This window comes from Malaclemys terrapin, chromosome 2, assembly GCF_027887155.1.
Source record: "Malaclemys terrapin pileata isolate rMalTer1 chromosome 2, rMalTer1.hap1, whole genome shotgun sequence".
In the NCBI taxonomy this organism is placed as follows: domain Eukaryota; kingdom Metazoa; phylum Chordata; order Testudines; family Emydidae; genus Malaclemys; species Malaclemys terrapin.
This window is the reverse complement of record NC_071506.1, coordinates 42,475,273-42,491,472: the sequence shown is the minus strand read 5'-3', so window position 1 is coordinate 42,491,472 and position 16,200 is coordinate 42,475,273. Positions and strand designations below refer to the sequence as shown.

General features: G+C 42.4%; 1 protein-coding gene across 1 annotated transcript in view; it reads left to right on the top strand.

The window, feature by feature from the left end:
* The window catches only part of LOC128831157 (neural-cadherin-like), a 54,887-nt gene that overhangs the window by 11,262 nt on the left and 27,425 nt on the right, over positions 1-16,200 (top strand). Inside the window, exons 6-15 of the mRNA XM_054017348.1 lie at positions 909-1,051; positions 1,407-1,579; positions 1,945-2,113; positions 4,240-4,410; positions 8,587-8,759; positions 8,899-9,066; positions 10,029-10,278; positions 13,383-13,510; positions 14,747-14,933; positions 15,196-15,339. Of these exons, the coding sequence (XP_053873323.1) occupies positions 909-1,051; positions 1,407-1,579; positions 1,945-2,113; positions 4,240-4,410; positions 8,587-8,759; positions 8,899-9,066; positions 10,029-10,278; positions 13,383-13,510; positions 14,747-14,933; positions 15,196-15,339 (1,706 nt within the window). The remainder of the gene's footprint in view (positions 1-908; positions 1,052-1,406; positions 1,580-1,944; positions 2,114-4,239; positions 4,411-8,586; positions 8,760-8,898; positions 9,067-10,028; positions 10,279-13,382; positions 13,511-14,746; positions 14,934-15,195; positions 15,340-16,200) is intronic.

Below are 16,200 nucleotides of genomic sequence, written 5' to 3'. Positions count from 1 at the left end.
ATAAGTGTAGAATACCGCCATTTATAATAAAGTACTAAATGTGTTAACATTTTATACATTGAAGATCTATAGTCCTATTCTATATATAGGCTCTTTATACCATCCTCATCACAGCAGTTCACATTTGGGTATTCTGGTATCCATTATTGCAGAGGTGGCCAACTGAGCCTGAGAAGGAGCCAGAATTTACCAATGCACATTGCCAAAGAGCCACAGTAATACGTCAACAACCCCCTATCAGCTTCCCCCCTCCCTCCCAGCGCCTCCCGCCCATAGGCAGCCCCACCGATCACTGCCTCCCCCTCCCTCCTCACACCTCCCGATCAGCTGTTTCTTGGTGTGCAGGAGGCTGGGGGAGGGGGGCAGAGAGGGAGAAGCGCAAACATGTCAGGCTCAGGGGAGGGGACAGGAAGGCCTGTAGGAGAGCCGGGGTTGAGCAGTGAGCACCCCGTGGGCACATTGGAAAGTTGGTGCCTGTAGCTCCAACCCCGGAGTCTGTGCCTATACAAGGAGCCGCATATTAACTTCTGAAGAGCCACAGGTTGGCTTATTGAATTACTGTATTGAGACTTCACTACCATCAGTCACGTGAAGTTTGTTCTTTGTCTTGTCCTCCCCACGGGGGAGAACTGTGTGTGCCGTTTAGTGTAGAGTCTCGTTTTTTGTTACTTTCCAAAAGGTCTCTAGAGGTATGCACAGAATTGCTTGATCACAATCATACAGTGCACACTTCATACCAAAACTAATTCTTTAGATATTCAAAGGCTCTAGTCTTTAACTGGTTAGACTGTGGATGCCCAAAGGTAAACTATATCACGTTCACAGAGTTCAGACCATTGGCAGCTTATTAATGGGATTAATAGCTACCCTGATAGTACATGTGCTTTGATTGTTTATCCTTGCATCAGTTACAAAACATTCCTCTCGGAAGATGCTGGTCCCAGTACCTTAGTGGCTGCCGTACATGCGAAAGATCCTGATGGAGATGGAGTGTTATACCAGATTGCTGGAGGTAATGAAGCTGGCAACTTTGAACTGGATAGCCAGAAAGGTAAGAAAAGGGAAAAGAAGTTTAAAAACATGACCTTACTGTTTGAACCTATGGTAGCTCGGCTTTGTGTCCATATTGAAAATAATTCATATAGTAATTCAATACATAATTTATGAAAAAAGCAAAACAGCACCTCATTCATACGATCTTTTTATGCTTTCCATAAATTAGAATAGGTTCCCTGTTGGGCGAGGCATTATACAAAACCACAGGAAGACTTGGGTCTCTGGCTCAAAGAGTTTACAGTCGAAAAAGACCAACCCCATCCATACACACCCCAAAATATAGCAATATAGAAATATGGCATTTTTGTTTACATTATCGGTAAAATTGCACTTTATCCTCCAAAATCTAGGCATCATTAAACTGCGCAGGAATCCTCTGCCCAAACTGAAAGGACCTCGATATATATTAAACATCACAGCAATAGATGACAATGCCTCTGGGGGACCTGCCCCTCTGAGCAGCTTTGCAGTGGTTATTGTAGGAATTAATGACATTAATAACAACAAACCTGTCTTCAGAAAGGTAAGATATCTGTCTGTAAACCTTCTCCTCTGTATATATCATCACCTTGGGGATCACACTGCCATCTTTAAGGGGGAGATATAGCAGTGTCTTCTTTGTTTGTAGTAGATGTTGATTTTAAGGGATTATATATGCAAGTATGGTAGATCCTCTACAATGGAATATACTCCCAGTTTTCTGCAGTCTTCAGTATTTAAATTGGAAAAGGTTCCTTTTCAGGAAAGCTTTTTGACTTCTCTAAGGCACTAAGTAATTGAAGCACGTTTTCTTCATACTCTTCTCAAATGTGTACTGCAAACACACTGGAACATTTCATAGCTAATGTCTATAGTTCTCTATGTAATAATTTTTGGTTATATTTGTAGTGCACTGACTACAGTGACAGCACCTGGGTTCTAGAAAACCAACCCCCAGGCACCTACGTCTTACAGGTGGAAGCCTATGATGCAGACCTGGGACTTAATGGAGAAGTAAAATATGGGCTTATGCACAGAGATGGAGCTTCACCAGGCTTCAGTATTGATCCAGACACTGGTAAGTGGCTCTACACCTGTTACGTTAAGGCTGAATTGCAGTGAATTTGGGTGCATGCTTCTCTGGTATATTAACAGGGAATTGCTATAGCCATGTGGAGAACCATGTTTCCAGGACTGAGCCAACATCAAACAGTCTGAAGTGAATGCTGAGGAAACGGAAAGCTTATCTTTAGTCTGAACACAGCAGAATCCTACTAAAATTATTGAGAAATCATACTTAAGTTTTTTTTTCAATGCTATAGGCATGATATAAAATATGGTAAATCTTTGGCTAATCTTTAACATCCAAAATAAATTGTATTTGATGTGGTAAATAGTAAAATAATCTAGAATATGTGGGTGTAAGCCTACACTGATTTAACTGGCAAGTCAGCAAGGAAAAACAGAACCCCCAATTTATTGGGGTATAAAACTATTCTGAAACATTAACTTTACCTTGGGACAAATCTCGCTATAGAAATATAAATAGACTGTATTTGGCAGAGGAGGAAGCATGAACGGATCTGCAGTTCTACTTGAGTGTATATTCACCCCTTTGATGTGAGCTAACAACTCTTTGAACTGGTTAATGTCTGACAAATACAGATTGGAAGTCCAGACTTCAGTTTTAAAATACTACAAATACAGTGGGTATAGCGCCAGAAGAAGATGGTGGTAAACACTGCCACAAGTGTTAAACTAGATAAATATTGTCCCTATATAAATACAAAAGACGCCCTCAGTATAGAATGGTAATTCAGGATGTTCACACCCAGTGGTGAAAGTAATTTAAAGGACTTACTTGTACGCCAGAGTTCTGCACAGGGGGTGTGGCCTCAACCAGAAGAGGCGGGGCCTTTAAATACCCGGGCCCTTTAAATCAAGATTTAAGTTCCCCGGGGCACCGCTGCGGTAATGGCGGCCTGGATCCCCTGGTCCTTTAAATAACCAGCGAAGCCCTGCCCCACTAGCCCACGGCTCTGGCAGCGGGGCTCGGGTGGCGATTTAAAGGGCCCGGGGCTCCGGCCGCTGCAGGGAGCCTCGGGCCTTTTAAATCGCATGCCTGGGAAGCCAGTCCGATCCAGCACGGCATACCAGCTTACTTTCATCTTTGTTCACACCTAAATATCTCTGACCCAACTATATAACAGAGACACCAAAGCCTGAGATGGGAAAGGGCAGAAGCAGGGCCAGCTCCAAGTTTTTTGCTGCCCCAAGCAAAAAATTTTTCCCGCGCGTTCCCCTCCTCCCCGGCCCTGCCCCAACTCCATCCCTTCCCCAAATCCCTGGCCCCGCCTCCTCCCCCGGGCGTGCCGCATTTCCCCTCTTTCCTACTTCCTGCGGCCCTCCCTGCGCCCCCCACCGCCGCAGCTTACCTCTGCTCAGGGCCGGCTCCCGGCTTTTTGCGCCCCAAAGAAACAAAAACAAAACAAAAAAGGAGCCGGAGTGCCACCCCTTGGAAAGTGCCGCCCCAAGCACATGCTTGGAGCACTGGTGCCTAGAGCCGGCCCTGGGCAGAAGGTACAGGTTAATTGACAAAACTGAGATGCCAAGAAAGAAGCAGGTAGCAGAGAGTGAGACTTGCATTCTCGGATGGAAGTGTATCTTTGCCAAACTTAACCATAACTACAATATTTTACTCTATTTTAACCTATTTCATGAGGCTGTTACCTAGATCTTAAACTAAAGATGATTTTCGTTATATCACTTACATTTGCTGTGCATTAATTTTTCACTTAGCTGTCTTTGAAATACTCTGACTTAGGTTGCATTGAAGTAACCTCCATGGATGTTTCTTGGAAAAAAGAGGAACTAACTTCTTTTCTGGGTGGGGAGAGGGAAGTGGGGTAAAAGGTATCTAGCCTGAAGCTCTCTGTCCAGGTGGCCAAACTGAAAGGTGCTGGCTGTTGACAGTAGTGGCACAGTTAGTGCAAGCTGGTGACTGCGAGGAGTGGCAGAAACAGGGAACCTTAAGTTAGTCATGTTTAATCAATACCTTGCGCAGTGGTAGTGCAAGTAAACTGAGCAATGTGGACCTAGTGTGTCCAGTTCTACTACATACTGTGTGAGTGATGCCTGGTGTGGTTTTGCTGGCTTAGTCGTGGCATTGTATGTATAACACACATAAGGTGTTTCTGTTTCTAGGAATCATCACTACTACTCAGAGCTTTGACCGAGAGAAGCTGAGAGAGTGTACGCTCTCTGTTACAGCTACAGATCAAGCTCAGGAGCCATTGATTGGTGTTTGTCAAATCACCATCTTCATTGCTGATGTCAATGACAATGACCCCAAGTTTGAGAACAGTCGCTACCAATGTGAGTGATTTAACCATGCACCCTCTGTCCTAACATCACACAGGAGCGTGAATGTAGTTGACAGCTGTCTTTTTAAAAGAATTCAATCTGTGAAAATAACTCTTCATGCTGGTGATTGCCTCTCTTAAAAGTGATCGATTTTTGGGTCGCTTTACTATGTGACTGGAACAGTGCTACATGGTTCAAGCTGACTTGTTTTCCCAGACACAATGGAGGTGACACACTTAATCTTTCCAGGGGTAGTTAAATCCTTCCTTTTTGTGTGAATCTCTTGGTATCTATCCTGCTCAGTAGGAATATGTCTGCTGTATGTTTTTCTGAAGGATTACATTCAAATATATGGGACAGCAAGATAGGTTGGCAGAATCGTCTATATTCCTAGACCAGAACCTTATTTCTGGGACTCATTTTACCCTAAAGTAATACAGAAGGTGAGACTCCAAAGAGCCTGTAATCTGTCTAGAAACCTCCTTGGCGTGAAAACAAACTTTGTGGAAATTGAAGGGGCTCATAAAAGGCTTTGTCTAGGCTAGGATAAAAGGTGGTTTTGTTTAATTAAAGGTGTTAAACCCTTTTTAAATCCCTAGTGTGGACAGGGTAAGTTATACTTTAACACCTGTTAGCTAGCTGTGGCAAACAGTAGGGCACAATCATTTAACACTTTTTAAAAATGTGTAAACTTGTCAGTACCTAGTAGAAACAGGTTTTTAAGTAGCATTTAATTAAAATGTGTTGGCCAACATGCTTTAGGAAAAGGAGTGTGTGTGGCGGTGGTGATGTGGTGTTTTTTTTGTTTTTGTTTTTTGTTTTTTTGTTTTGTTTTTTTAAGTCCCTACTTTGAGCTACGCATGATGCAGACATGTGCGGTGCAAAATTTTCCAGACCTGCTAGTGCACCCTAATCTCAATTTGCAATACTGAATCTTTTGAACATAGGCAGCCAGTTGGCACAATTTCTGTGCTTGTTCTGATGTGAGGAATAGAGATTAGGAGGCTGTCAAAATTGTCACATGTGGCTTGAATTAAATGTGAATGCCAGCATTTAAAATATGACTACATTTGAGGTTTTAATAAATCCCAATTCCAGCAAAACTCAAGAGGACATGTTATTTCAAAGGAGGCGCACAAGAACTGCCATACTGTAGCAGACTTAATGGTCCATCTAATGCCCTACCCTGTGTCTGACACTGGCCAGCACCAGATCCCCTGAAGGAAGGTGCCAGGCTGAACAGTTATGAGTAACCTGCTCATAGAAGTAGTGAATTTGGTACATGTGAAGTAGTGATTTTGGTATGTGTGAAAGTTACCTGATTGGTCACCAGTATGGTTCCTGGGGACAGGCAGATCACAGGCAGCTGTGTTTCATTTGTGATCTGGAAGGGACTTGCCAAAACAGTAACATGGTGAGATAATGTTGTTTTTTGTGATGCAGACATCTGTTCCACTAGGAATTGGACTGACTCTAATAACACTCATGGGCCACTAAACTTACTGGATGACAGTCACTCTTGGTCACTACTGTCCTGGCCTGGATTCAAACCAATTGCCTAGGAATGAAAAATTCTTCATTACCAATCCATTGAGCTGTTCAGTTTTCCAAGAAATCTTTATTTAAATTGGAGTAAGAGTATATGGATCTAATTTCCTATAATATATTTAGCCTCAGTTTTGAAAGCTTTGCATAGAGAGAAATTATAAATTTCTTAGGTCTTTGATTGGTAAGAACTTTACATTGTTATATGCAGGCATCTGTTACCTTAGCTTAAGTTAACTCCCATTGCTTGTCTTCACAAAATTATCAGATTGCTATATAACTGTTCCCTTGATTCCTGCAAATAACTTCAACATCTCAGCTGTGCACAGGCTAAAAGGGGAGCAAGTCGGTTCAAGAAAATCATGTCTGTGGCTACAGAAATAATCGTTTAGGTACTCTGGACATATTTACAAAATGTAAAAGTGAGAAACTTAGAAAAGCACAGAAATGTATATTAGTTCTGTTCACTGTTTCTATCATGAGAAATTGAACCATGAGTGGGACAAGAGTAATATCTGTTTGTGAACTTGGGCTTCATCCAAACTCCAGTCTATTAAATTTACTTAAAGACCATTCATATAATTTAATATAAAGAACATATTTATATAAAACATGAACATGTTTAGGTTTAGTGGTCTAATGCTCTTATATTGCAGAAATGAGTTTGAATCTGGCTTTAAAGGAAGTCAGGAGATGTGGGTATTTTTGGACAACTCTAAATAAGCCCCTATTTATTGTGCTGCAGCAGTTGGGGAAAAAATATTAAATTGGATAAGGAATGGGATAGAAAATGCTGGATATAGTTTAATGTCATTATTTAAATTAATAGTACACCTTCACTTGGCATACAATGTTCAGTTCTGGTATCCCTTTGAACAAACAGATACAACGGAAATGGGAAAAGGACAAGGAGCATTGAATTATTAGAAGTATGGATAAACTTGTGCCTGAAGAGTTTGAAAAGTGGTGCTTTCTGGCTTTGGAATCATCTAGTCTGACCACCTGTATAACATAGGCCGTAGACCTTCCCCAAAATAATTCTTAGAGTAGACTTAATGCTGGTGTATATGTTGCACTGGTCCAATCTGGTATAGCAGTATCTGTGTTCCTGTCTACAAGTGGACTTTGCAAGCATGATACCACCACCACTCAGTTTGGTATGAATGATGGGACGGACGTCCTAACAGTGACGTAAGAGTTTTTTAGGACAGAGCAGGGAAGTCTTGACAGAGAAGAGGGTCATGTTTGTTTGAAGGTGAGCCTGACTCAGTGCCTTCAACCACACTGTTCATTCAGTGCTACCAGTATCTGTCTTTCATGAGCACTAAAACTGAGGTTGAATTTTGAGTTCAATATAATGCTGATGCTTCTGGGTGATTGAGAAGCTTCCTGCTCCATTCCTCAGATGGGGAGCCAGCTATCAAAAAGCACTTCTTCAGGATTGGGAAACCGTTCTCCTATCCCAGCCATGAGGCCGCTCTGACAGTGTGTTCTAGTATCTGTCTATAAGCAATCAATGTTCGTACGTCATGGAATTTAAAAATACTGTCTCCTCTTTATAAAAAAATCAAATGTAATTAGTCATGGGTTTCTAATGTTTCTGGTAACTGCTGGTGCTCTATTCTAATATACTATGGTCTTATTCAAATACGTTGGTTTAAACAATTCATCGCTATTAATTATCCATACATGTCTGGAAGAGCTGTACTCAAATGTTTAACTGTATATAATAGTGACAGCCTAGTAATCGTTACAGAAGTGCTTATCGCAAACAGGAACACATGATACAATGCAACATCATTTCCAATTCAGCTTTGAACCTTTTGGTACAATGTATTTTAACAGGATACTATTCTCAGAACATAAAATCTATTGCAGGACAATTGAGAATCTCTTGCAGTATTTACTAGTAATAAATTCCATTGCTATTATTTTATTTCAGTACCAGCAAACCACCTCCAGACATACTTCTACTTGCAAGAATGGCATGACTAGGCCATTTATTCTTTGGCAGTCACACTTTGGTCGGCAAAGAAAAGTGGCTTAGATGAGAATAGGGAACAAAAAATGTGCTTCATTTTGGCCGGGCCGGTTTGTTTACCTGCCGCGTCCGCAGGTTCGGCCAATCGCGGCTCCCACTGGCCACAGTTTGCCGTTCCAGGCCAATGGGGGCATCCGCATCCCTCGGCCCGCTGGCCACCGCTTCCCGCCACCATGGAACGGCAAACCGTGGCCAGTGGGAGCCGCGATTGGCCCAACCTGCGGACACGGCAGGTAAACAAATCAGCCGCGGGCCAAAGGTTGCCGATCTCTGTTCTAGTTTAACATGAAACCAACTTCTCTGGAATACTGGTTCACTTCATATAAAGGAAGGGCTAACCTTGTTCACATATGTCTCTGCTTCCACACATACAAATATAGCGAGGTCTTTTAGGCTGTTTCACAGCTCGATGCCAATGTGATTGTGCAGTAGTGATCTGTAAACTGGAAATACTGCCACACCATTCTGTGATCTTAGCACTGACCTGGAGCTGAGAATCGTAAGTGTCCCCTTCACTTCTAGAATTGCCAGATCCAGGAATATTGCCATTATACATGAGAATGAGGCCTGCTGAGAATAAATGTCTCATCCTTTTTAAAAAGACTTCCTCCGTGAAGACACCGCAGTGGGCACAAGTTTCCTCCGTGCTGCAGCTCATGATGATGACCAAGGTGTGAATGCTGCCATCGTATATTCCATGTTACAGCAACAGCCAGAATACTTCCAAATCAACCCCAGCACCGGCTGGGTGTATGTGAACCATCTGATCTCCCAGGTAACAGGGCTCTTATCATACAGAATGTGACACAGCTTTCTTCCCGTGGAATATGTTGCAGAGAGTTAATCTCAATCTGTTGATTTGTGCAAATTAGTTTTTAGATTTCCTTAAACTTTTTGTTAAAACTACTTTGTAGACAACTCGAATCAGCCGGTATATTGTAGCAAGAGATGGAGGCAACAGAAGCAGCACTGTGGAGCTGACTGTAACTATCACTAACGTACTCAATCAGCCACCACATTGGGAACAGAGCGGATACTGGGTTACAATCCCAGAGAACACCATTCGTGACACCAAGATAATGGTATGCTATAAGAGAACCTCCTTCTCTCTCTGGAATAGTCCCCTCTCCTTTCCTTCTGTCCTGTCTGTGTATTTAGAAGGATATACATGCCTTTACTATCTTGTGCTGTGATCCTATCAGATTTCACAAGCTATGCACTTTTAGCTTTACATGGGATATCTCCAAGGAAATTCCAGAAGCTGCAGGAGATGATGTGACTCAGAAGGCAGCACTCTTCTCTGTTACTCTGTAAAGCCAGTGCCCCAGCAAGGGGTGCTCCTGAAGGGAGCATCTTTTGGATGCATTGCAAAACTGAGGCTTAGCCCATATTAAAAATCCTAGAGCATTTTTCACAAGAGTTGAGATGTTAATTCCAGTGTCCTGACCAAATTCAAGCTTGAGTGATTCCATTCTGCCTACCTGAGTTCTCCCTGCAATTTTCAATGCCATCCATAACTGCTGTTTCAGTGATGGAGTAGCTCTGCTGTATTTCAGCAGTGGATGAAATGTGTATTGTTTATTGTTCTTAGTCAAACATGTTTTTTAAACTGGACACACGGAATGCTTCAGTCCAGGCAGTCTTTTCTGTAATTGCTAATTGATTCCTACAATTCCTCTTCCTCTCCCAAGCATAAGATCCAAGCACTTGGAAACAGTTCGTTTCATCCAGCCAGGCTCATGCACAGCTTGCTGAAGAGTGAGATCCTCATAGTATTCCCCCTTTGGATGTTTTTTTGGGAAAAAGCTTCCTTTACCTGAGGGTGATGTTCATTCCCTTTGCCATATTTACAGAGCAGGGAAATTTAATATTGATTAAAACTTGGAACTACAGCAAAAGCAGTACAAAAATTAGACAAATCTCCAGAATGAAGGCAAACTGTCTGTCTCATCATGCATGCACAACCCCAACCCCCCAAACTGACATCTTAATATTCAGAATCATGCACTTCATAAACAAATACAGTGGCTTTTTTTCTCTTCAGACTGTCAAAGCCACATCCTCCCTTGGTGATCCCAGGGTTACATATAACCTGGAGGAGGGTCAAGTTCCAGAAACTAACATGCCTGTTCGTTTCTACCTGAAGCCAAACAGAGTGGATGGATCTGCTTCTCTACTAGTCTCTGAACCACTTGACTTTGAGACAACTAAGTTTTTCACTCTGAGAGTCAGGGCACAAAACGTAGCAATGATTCCTTTAGCTTCATTCACCACTGTCTGTATCAATATAACAGGTAAGTACCACTGAACTACTGTAACTAGAACAGGTAATTTTAGAATGGCACTCACAGTATTTCTAAAATATCAGTACTAGAAATTATGGAATGAAGTCTGGACTTAGCATAAGATTTCCTTTGAGTTTTAAGACATTGTGCAATAGTAGAAATAGCCTTTTCACCTGAAGATACCACAAAGTGTGATTTAACAAGTGGGATGTGGTATTTTAAAAACATACATTTACTTTTTAGTGCAGATATTTCTATATTAATACAGTGCTGTGTAAGTGTAATAATAAAGGAATCCTTCTAATGCCAGAAATGGCCCAGTAAGCATCCCAATTCTAGTGAGAGAAGAGTGTAGTATTGGAAATATTTTATATATTAGGGATATTTGGGAATTTCTGAAATGATTAACTCTTGGAACAGAACAGCGAAAATGCGTACCTAATAATTGTTGTTTGTCCATTTAAAAGAAAACCAAACACCTTTGCACTTTTAAGGTAAAGAGACCCTACTATATAATTTCACAAATGATTAAAATTAAATGTTACTTGTTTGTCCCTCGTTAGTTCATATTACATACTCACGTGTAGTGGGTTAGCAGTGGTCCCTCCCCCTGTGGGTGAGTGGGAGGCCACTCTGCCTCACTAGGTCAGGGCCATCAGAAAAAGATACAAAATCTTTCATCTTTTTTGATTTCACTATCATAATTGCATAGTGAAAAGCATGTTCATCTATGGAGCTCGTCCATAATACACCAACACAAAAACTGCTGTTATTTATTTGTATAGTGGCTAGTACCTAAAGTCAGGATCAGGGCCCTATTGTGCTAGGCCACACGCACCCCCTCCCTCCCTCCTTCGAGCAGAGAATGTCTTTTGAAATGAAAACATTCTCTGCTCCAAAGAGATTACAATCAAACTACCACAAATCAATATTCATGAGTAACATTGTTCCATGGTCCTATTAATAGTGTTGTAACTCAGTTTAATGGCAACTTCATTTTGGCCAGTAACATAAAATTCTATACAATAGACTCATTTTGGGGTGGGGGAAGGAAATGCAAGTTAAACCACTTTTAAGTGGGAATTAGCTAGGGTTACCATACGTCCGGATTTTCCCGGACATGTCCGGCTTTTTGGGGCTCAAATCCCCGTCTGGGGGGAAATCCCAAAAAGCCGGACATGTCCGGGAAAATAGGGAGGGAGGGCTCGGCGGTGCCCGGACAGGGCCTCTGGGGCTGGGGCCGGCGGTGCAGGGCCGGGCCGGGGCCGGCGGTGCTCGGCAGGAGCCGGGGGTGTGGGGCCGGGGCCAGTGCGGTGCCGGGCCGGGGGCACGGTGCCGGGCCAGGCCAGGGGCCGGGGGCACGGTGCCGGGCCAGGCCAGGAGCCGGGGTCGCAGTGCCGGGCCGGGGTCCGGGGGCGCGGTGCCGGGCCGGGGTCCGGGGGCGCAGTGCCGGGCCGGGCGCAGGTCCGGGGGTGCTGGGCCGGGCCAGGGGCCGGGCCAGGCCGGGAGCCAGTGCCCCAGTGCCCGAGCCAAGCCGGGCGGGAGACGCCGGGGCCAGAGCCTCTTGGCCTGGGCCGGCCGGCCGCCCGCCGGAGGGAGCCACTCGGCCAGGGGGGCCGGACTGGGCTGCGCTGCACCCTGCCCCAGCCTACCTGCTGCCTCCCTGTTTCAGGCTTCCCGCGAACATTTGATTCGCAGGAAGCAGGGGAGGGGGAGGAGCAGGGGTGGAGCGTTCAGGGGAGGGGGCAGAGTTGGGGTGGGGCTGAGGGCGGGGAAGGGGCGGGGTTGGGGCGCGGCCGGGTCCCCATGGAGTGTCCTCCTTTTTAAAAACTAAAAGATGGTAACCCTAAATTAGCTACCAGAAGGTCTCAACTTATAAAATATGTCACTTTTTATATATGCATATGCAAAAAAATACACACACATTATATACATAGAGAGAGAGATTGTATTCCCCGTCTCTCAACTCAACAATGGGTGAATGCATTTACTAAAACTATGAAAGAATATTGATCGTGTTTGTTGAAATAACACATGAAAAATAATCGGTCACAATGGAGAGTTAGGAATACAGGAAAACTGGGTTATAAAGCAAGCCTGTTGTACCAACAAACACAGTAGCAATTTAAGTCCCTTATCCTACAAGCACTTGGACATGTTGAAATCAATGGGACCATCTCATGGTTGTAAAGTTAAACGTATGTGTTTGCAAGATCAGGCCCTAAGAATTTGTCAGCCTCATTCATCGAGAGATGTTTAAAATTGTATTTCTCTGTTTTACCTACTATTGTTACAAGTAACGTTTAGAATAGAACACATTTAGCAAAATCTTTGTCTGTTTTTAATTTTATTTATTTATTTATTTATTTGTTGCTTTTAACAGTACTTGGTGTAGCTTCAATTTCATCAGTTGACTTCAGTCAGCTCCTGTGTTTGGCCTTTCACACAGCAACAGGGAAAGAAGTTTTTTAAAACAGAAAAATGTGGTTGTAAAACACAAAAATTAACAGGGGAGTCCAGTGCAAATGTAGCACCTGAAGCTATTTTTAATCCAAATTTTGAAAATGACAGGATTTCAAGTTGACAGTATCTCTTTAAATTAATGACACTTCATAACTGCAGTTACTGACACTGGAGTGGTCCCCAAGGCTCTGATCCTGCAAAGACAAGGGCAAGGCTGCACACAAACTTTCATCAAAATAACAAAAGGGGTGAAGTAAAAACCAGTTTATTTTGGTGGAGATCTGCATTATCAGATGTTAGTCCCATCTTAAATTTAGATATCGTGAACAGACCCATTGGTTTCAATAGGTTATCTTGAATGCTATTCAGTAGGTATGTAAGTCTTTGCCAGGACAAGGGCCAAAGAATACCAGCTCCTGGTATCAGTAAGTTAATAGGTTATTAGGTTAATCGGTGTCTCACATAATACCTGAAATCACAGCATCACATCTTTGCTCTAATTAAAAGAGCTTCTGCCATCTGCCTTGAGAACGGGAAGGCAGAAAACAGGATTGGATGTTAGCAGGAACAGTCTGCTAATTTGTTTGTTAAAAGGTACAGTTTTAAGATTTTAACCTTCTCTCATTATGTCTTAACTCCTCTCTCTGCAGATGTCAATGATAATGTTCCATTCTTCACATCTTCTACCTACAAGGTGTCTGTACCTGAAGAAGCAGCTATTGGCACATCTGTTGCCCAGGTTTTAGCAACTGACTTGGATTCTGGGCCATATGGAGAGGTTTAACTTATTACATACTCTTTTTCCTCCAGCAATATTAATCTGTTAAATAGCATTGATGCGTTAAACAGTGAGAAAAGACAAGTAGCAGATGGGACAATAATGAGCCATAGGCTTCCTCTTTGAGCAGGATGGCTAAATTTTACCTAACTAAGACCTGCCTTGGATTTGTAAAAAAACAGGAGAGTTCCAGTGATTAGGGCACTAGCATGGGAGATCTGGGTTCAGTGTCTATTACACCACTGGCTTCCTGAGTGACCTTGGGCAAGTCACAGTCTCTCTGTGCCTCAGTTCCTCATCTGATAGTAGTGATAATAGCACTGCCCTACCTCACAGGGATCTTGTGAGGATAAATATAGTAAAGATGAAGAGGCAGTCAGATATTACAGTGATAGGGACCATACAGGTACCACAGATAGATGGGTAGGTAGAATGCATACGGTCTGCTCCATCTCAGACAGGAGAAGACTCTAGATCATGTCACATAGTGACCCAACCTGAGCTGGAGACATGATAAAGTACTGCATGCTGCTACTCATGCTCTCTGTGGACTGCCCCCCACCATATTAATTGTCAGGGTGGCCGCAGGCTTCCTTTTTAACTTTTGTTCCTGTTCGACTCATGAGTGGCTCTTTGGCCAGCTCTGTTGTAGAGATCAAATACAAACAGGCAAGCAGCATTGTGAAGTGCTGCTCTCCCTTTCCTGCACCATTCATTACCCCTCTCCCCAAAATCCACAGGTGGCTCTTGTGAGAGAACTCTGACTCTCAATGTGTTACCATTTTGTAACTTATAAACCTGCCATAAGCTGTCACTGAAAAACTGTGTAGCAAATATTGTATATAGAACTGGTGGGGAAATGTGTAGGGATTTTTCCTTTGAAAAAAATTTATTTTTTGTCATAGAACTGAAAATTTTCAGCTGAAAAGTTCTTTGTTTTCAAAATTTCTGTGAAATATGTGGTTCAATCTAAGCTCAGTTTTCCTTCAGAACAACTTTGATGGAAATTTTTTGACCAGTCCTAATTGTATATTACCAGGAACATCGGGAGTTATTTTATATAAGCATTCTAACTTTGTATTCAAACTGAGAGAAGCCTCAAGAACAGTCTGTTCAAATAAGAGCCTTTTCAAATATTATTTTGCAGACAGTTTGAAAGGGCTGAGGAAGGATGGGGACACAGCACTCACATGAAATGGTATGCATGGAACCTCACATAAAATTTCTGAACTTCAGGTTCAATATTCAATATTGAAAGACCCTAGTGAACATTACCGGTTCTTCACCATTGGTCCTGAGACAGGAATTGTTTCCACCAAAGCATCTTTTGACAGAGAGAAGAAAGGTTCTTATTTGATTGAAGTTCAGTCTCAGGATTCTGCAGAGTCTGCTCGAACTGGTGTTTATGGACAGCCCAACACAGGTAAGCATAATGGTTTATATACCAGGTCAGAGAGAGTTCCACTGCCATTGGTAGACGTGGAGTTTTTCATGGAATGTCAGGGTAGATTACACAGACAAGATGGGTGAGGTGATATCTTTTATTGGACCGACTTTTGTGGGTGAGAGAGACAAGCCTTTGAGCTTGCACAGAGCTCTTCTTCAGGGATAGGTTAGGCCATCCCACAAGTAACTTTATCTCTGGTCTCTGTAATCTAAATTTCCATTTTATGTCTCCTTTTCAGATACAGCATATGTGAAGATTTTTGTCAGTGATGTCAATGACAATGCTCCAGCTTTCCCTCACCCAGTATATGAAATCAGTATAGAGGAGGACAAGGAAGTTGGATGTGCTGTTGTGACAGCAACAGCAAATGATGAAGATGAAGGTGTGTAAACAGACTTCTCCTATATTTTTCAGTGCTTTTGAGTAATGCAGCGTCCACCATAATAATGGTTTCTCTTGTGAGCTAATGATTTTCTGTTTTAATCTGGTGATTGATTGTATTAAGGAGAAACTTTAAATGGATTTCAATAGTTTGGAGAGGAGAAGAATCTCTCTGGCTTAAATGTGTCAAGAACTCTTAGTAATCTACTCAAGTTTCCACTTTGTAGAAGAACAATATGCTAGTGATCCTTTTATTTTAGAACAACAAACATTTAAATCCTCACAATTCTTCTATTCAGCGGTGATGTGCTAAATGCCCCTCTTAGTCTGGTTGGTGGAGGAGAAAGGAGAGAACTTGGAGCATACTGCTGGAGTTGAGAATTTTCAAAAAAACAACTTGTTAGTCACTTTGATAGGTGGGTTACAACTGGGGCCTAACTCTTTCATGTTCAAACATCTGAAATACATACAGCAGGGTTGTGGGTTTTTGGAGTTTGTTGTTGTTGACTCCTATCAATTGCTGCTCAGGTCACTTCAGTAATATATGGGTAAGACATTTCCGAATAAATTAAAAGGTTGAAAAGGTTTCCCTCCCCCCCCTCGATTAAGAGCTTATATGTTCTGTATGGAAAATGATTCTTTGCCCCTGTGCTAAGTGGAGTGAACTTGATTCTAACAATCAAAACAGCTTCAGTGTATCTAGCATCTTGTCATGTTTCTTCCTTTTTTCCTTTTCAAAGAACAATAGCTTATCACTTTCCCATGTTTCCAAACATTTTGAAGAATACAAAAGAAAATAACTAGGATCATATAGATGGAATATATTTTGAAAACAAATGGTCTTTTGAAACCTTGCTTTTGA